The sequence below is a fragment of the Arachis stenosperma genome, chromosome 2 (genome assembly GCF_014773155.1).
Source record: "Arachis stenosperma cultivar V10309 chromosome 2, arast.V10309.gnm1.PFL2, whole genome shotgun sequence".
In the NCBI taxonomy this organism is placed as follows: Eukaryota; Viridiplantae; Streptophyta; class Magnoliopsida; order Fabales; family Fabaceae; genus Arachis; species Arachis stenosperma.
The window spans coordinates 63,985,567-63,987,483 of record NC_080378.1 but is presented as its reverse complement, the minus strand read 5'-3'; the positions used below and the strand labels follow the sequence as shown (position 1 = coordinate 63,987,483).

Here is a 1,917-nt window from a genome sequence, read left to right as displayed (position 1 = left end):
AAATTCTTTTTGTGTTCCTAACATTTAAATCGTTCTATTTATATCCCTAACATTTGTAAAAGTGATTTATGTTATCCTGCCATCAATTACACATCATGAGTTTTAGTTAGAATTCTAAAAATCACATCTTAAAGGTAGACTACAAATACCTGGGACAAAACTGATAATCCACTCCGAATAATAGTTCATCAAAAATTGAAATTAATCCCTATAATATTTATATATAATTCACTTTTTCAGGGATATAATTCAACTCTAACACAAATAGTAAGTACAATATCAAAATCGAACACATCCAAATGAGATCTGATTGAGAATGAATACATTCAAGTGAAAATAGTTGAAAAATATAATCTGATCTGTTAGTATAATTGATGACAGGATAACATTGAATCACTTTCACAAACGTTAAGAGAATACAAATAAGATGATTTAAACGTTAGAGATACAAATAAGGCTTATCCCAATCGTTGAGGACAAAAATGATACTTTACTCAAAATTTATCTTTTACACAAAATGGTGCAAACATTTATGATGCTTTTATACTCTAAATTATACACCCCATGAATATCAAATGAAGATATTTAAATAGCATATTTTGTTAACCAACTATCTTTGGATTACTCTTCATTTTCTAAGTTCTAACAAGTAAGAAAGGAAATCAAAGTCTCAATACTCAAACAACCATGAGTGGAGATAAAGGTGACAAAGGAGGAACACTAAAGATTGTTCCCATAACTTCGGTGTCCCAAAACCCTTTCCAACACGATGGTGTCAAAGGACATGCCGTAAAGCACTCCTCTTTCTTCACTTGCTTCTTATTGTTACTCTCCACAACATTTTCACTACCCTCTTCATCATTTTCTCTTCTCCTCTTCCCACCAACCTTCATTATTGAGCAAGAAACTGAACATTCTTTAGAGTATTCTCCAACTTCAATAGGGAAGTTCAGTATAGCTTTGCTTCCTCTCATCTTGAAAGCAGCTCTATCGTATGCTCTAGCAGCTTCTATGGCTGTGTCAAATGTTCCGAGCCACACCCTGGATCCTTTCCGATTCGGGTCGCGGATCTCTGCGGCAAACTTCCCCCATGGTCGTCTCCTAACGCCTCTATAATGCTTATCCTCGTTCGGATAACAATTTTCCGAGAAACTTTGGTTGCTGCAATTAACGGTTGTTCTTTCATTTTGTTGTGTGAAGGTCATTGTGAGGGCTGGTCTTGTTGAAGGGATTGAGATGTTCTTCAAGAAGGGCTTGCGGTTGCTTAAGTTTGAGGATGTTGGAGGCATAGAGAAAGAGGCTTGAGTTTGAGGAATTTGAATATTGTTGGGGTGGCTTGAAACATAGTTTGGTTTTACATTATTAGTTGATTGGGGTTGCAAATGATCACTGATGCTCATATTGGAGTCAAAGGCTTGCATACTTCTCTAAGTTCTAATTTAAGTCCGAGGGCAGAATTAAAGGATTGCATAGAACTAAGAAGGGTTTCATAATTTGAAGGATTGCATAGAACTAAGAAGGGTTTAATAATTTGAAGGATTGCCGAAAGGAGGAGTCTAAGAAAAGGGGAATTGAATTGGTTGTTTTGTTTTGTGGAGTGGAAAGTGGGAGTGAGAGGCGTATAAATATGGGAAAGACTGAAGTGAGGAAAGTAATTTGGGGATGCTTCCATATAGATTCCAAGATGGAGAGACGAAGCATGTTTTCTTCCTATCGAGTATTGGTGTTTATGTTACGCCTTTCTTGTCTTTTTGGTTGATGTCAAATGTCAAGTTGACTACTTGTTCTAATGGGGACCATTGTCCACTATAAATATGGACTTTCCTGGTTACTTCCAACTGTAGTTGGATTTAAGTAGGGTGTTTTAATAGAGAACAATGACAGGTAAAAATCTACTTTGTGGGTTAACGAATTTTG

At 35.9% G+C, this 1,917-nt stretch overlaps 1 protein-coding gene across 1 annotated transcript; it reads right to left on the bottom strand.

The window, feature by feature from the left end:
• Positions 1-382: 382 nt before the first annotated feature.
• On the bottom strand, positions 383-1,613 carry LOC130958003 (ethylene-responsive transcription factor ERF105). Its single transcript, XM_057884879.1, has one exon. The coding sequence runs from the start codon at positions 1,419-1,421 to the stop codon at positions 678-680; it is 744 nt and encodes a 247-aa protein (XP_057740862.1). The 5' UTR covers positions 1,422-1,613; the 3' UTR covers positions 383-677.
• Positions 1,614-1,917: the final 304 nt, after the last annotated feature.

Bases quoted from the DNA above. Each gene is read 5' to 3' on its own strand.
- LOC130958003 (XM_057884879.1), bottom strand. From the start codon at position 1,421: ATGCAAGCCTTTGACTCCAATATGAGCATCAGTGATCATTTGCAACCC.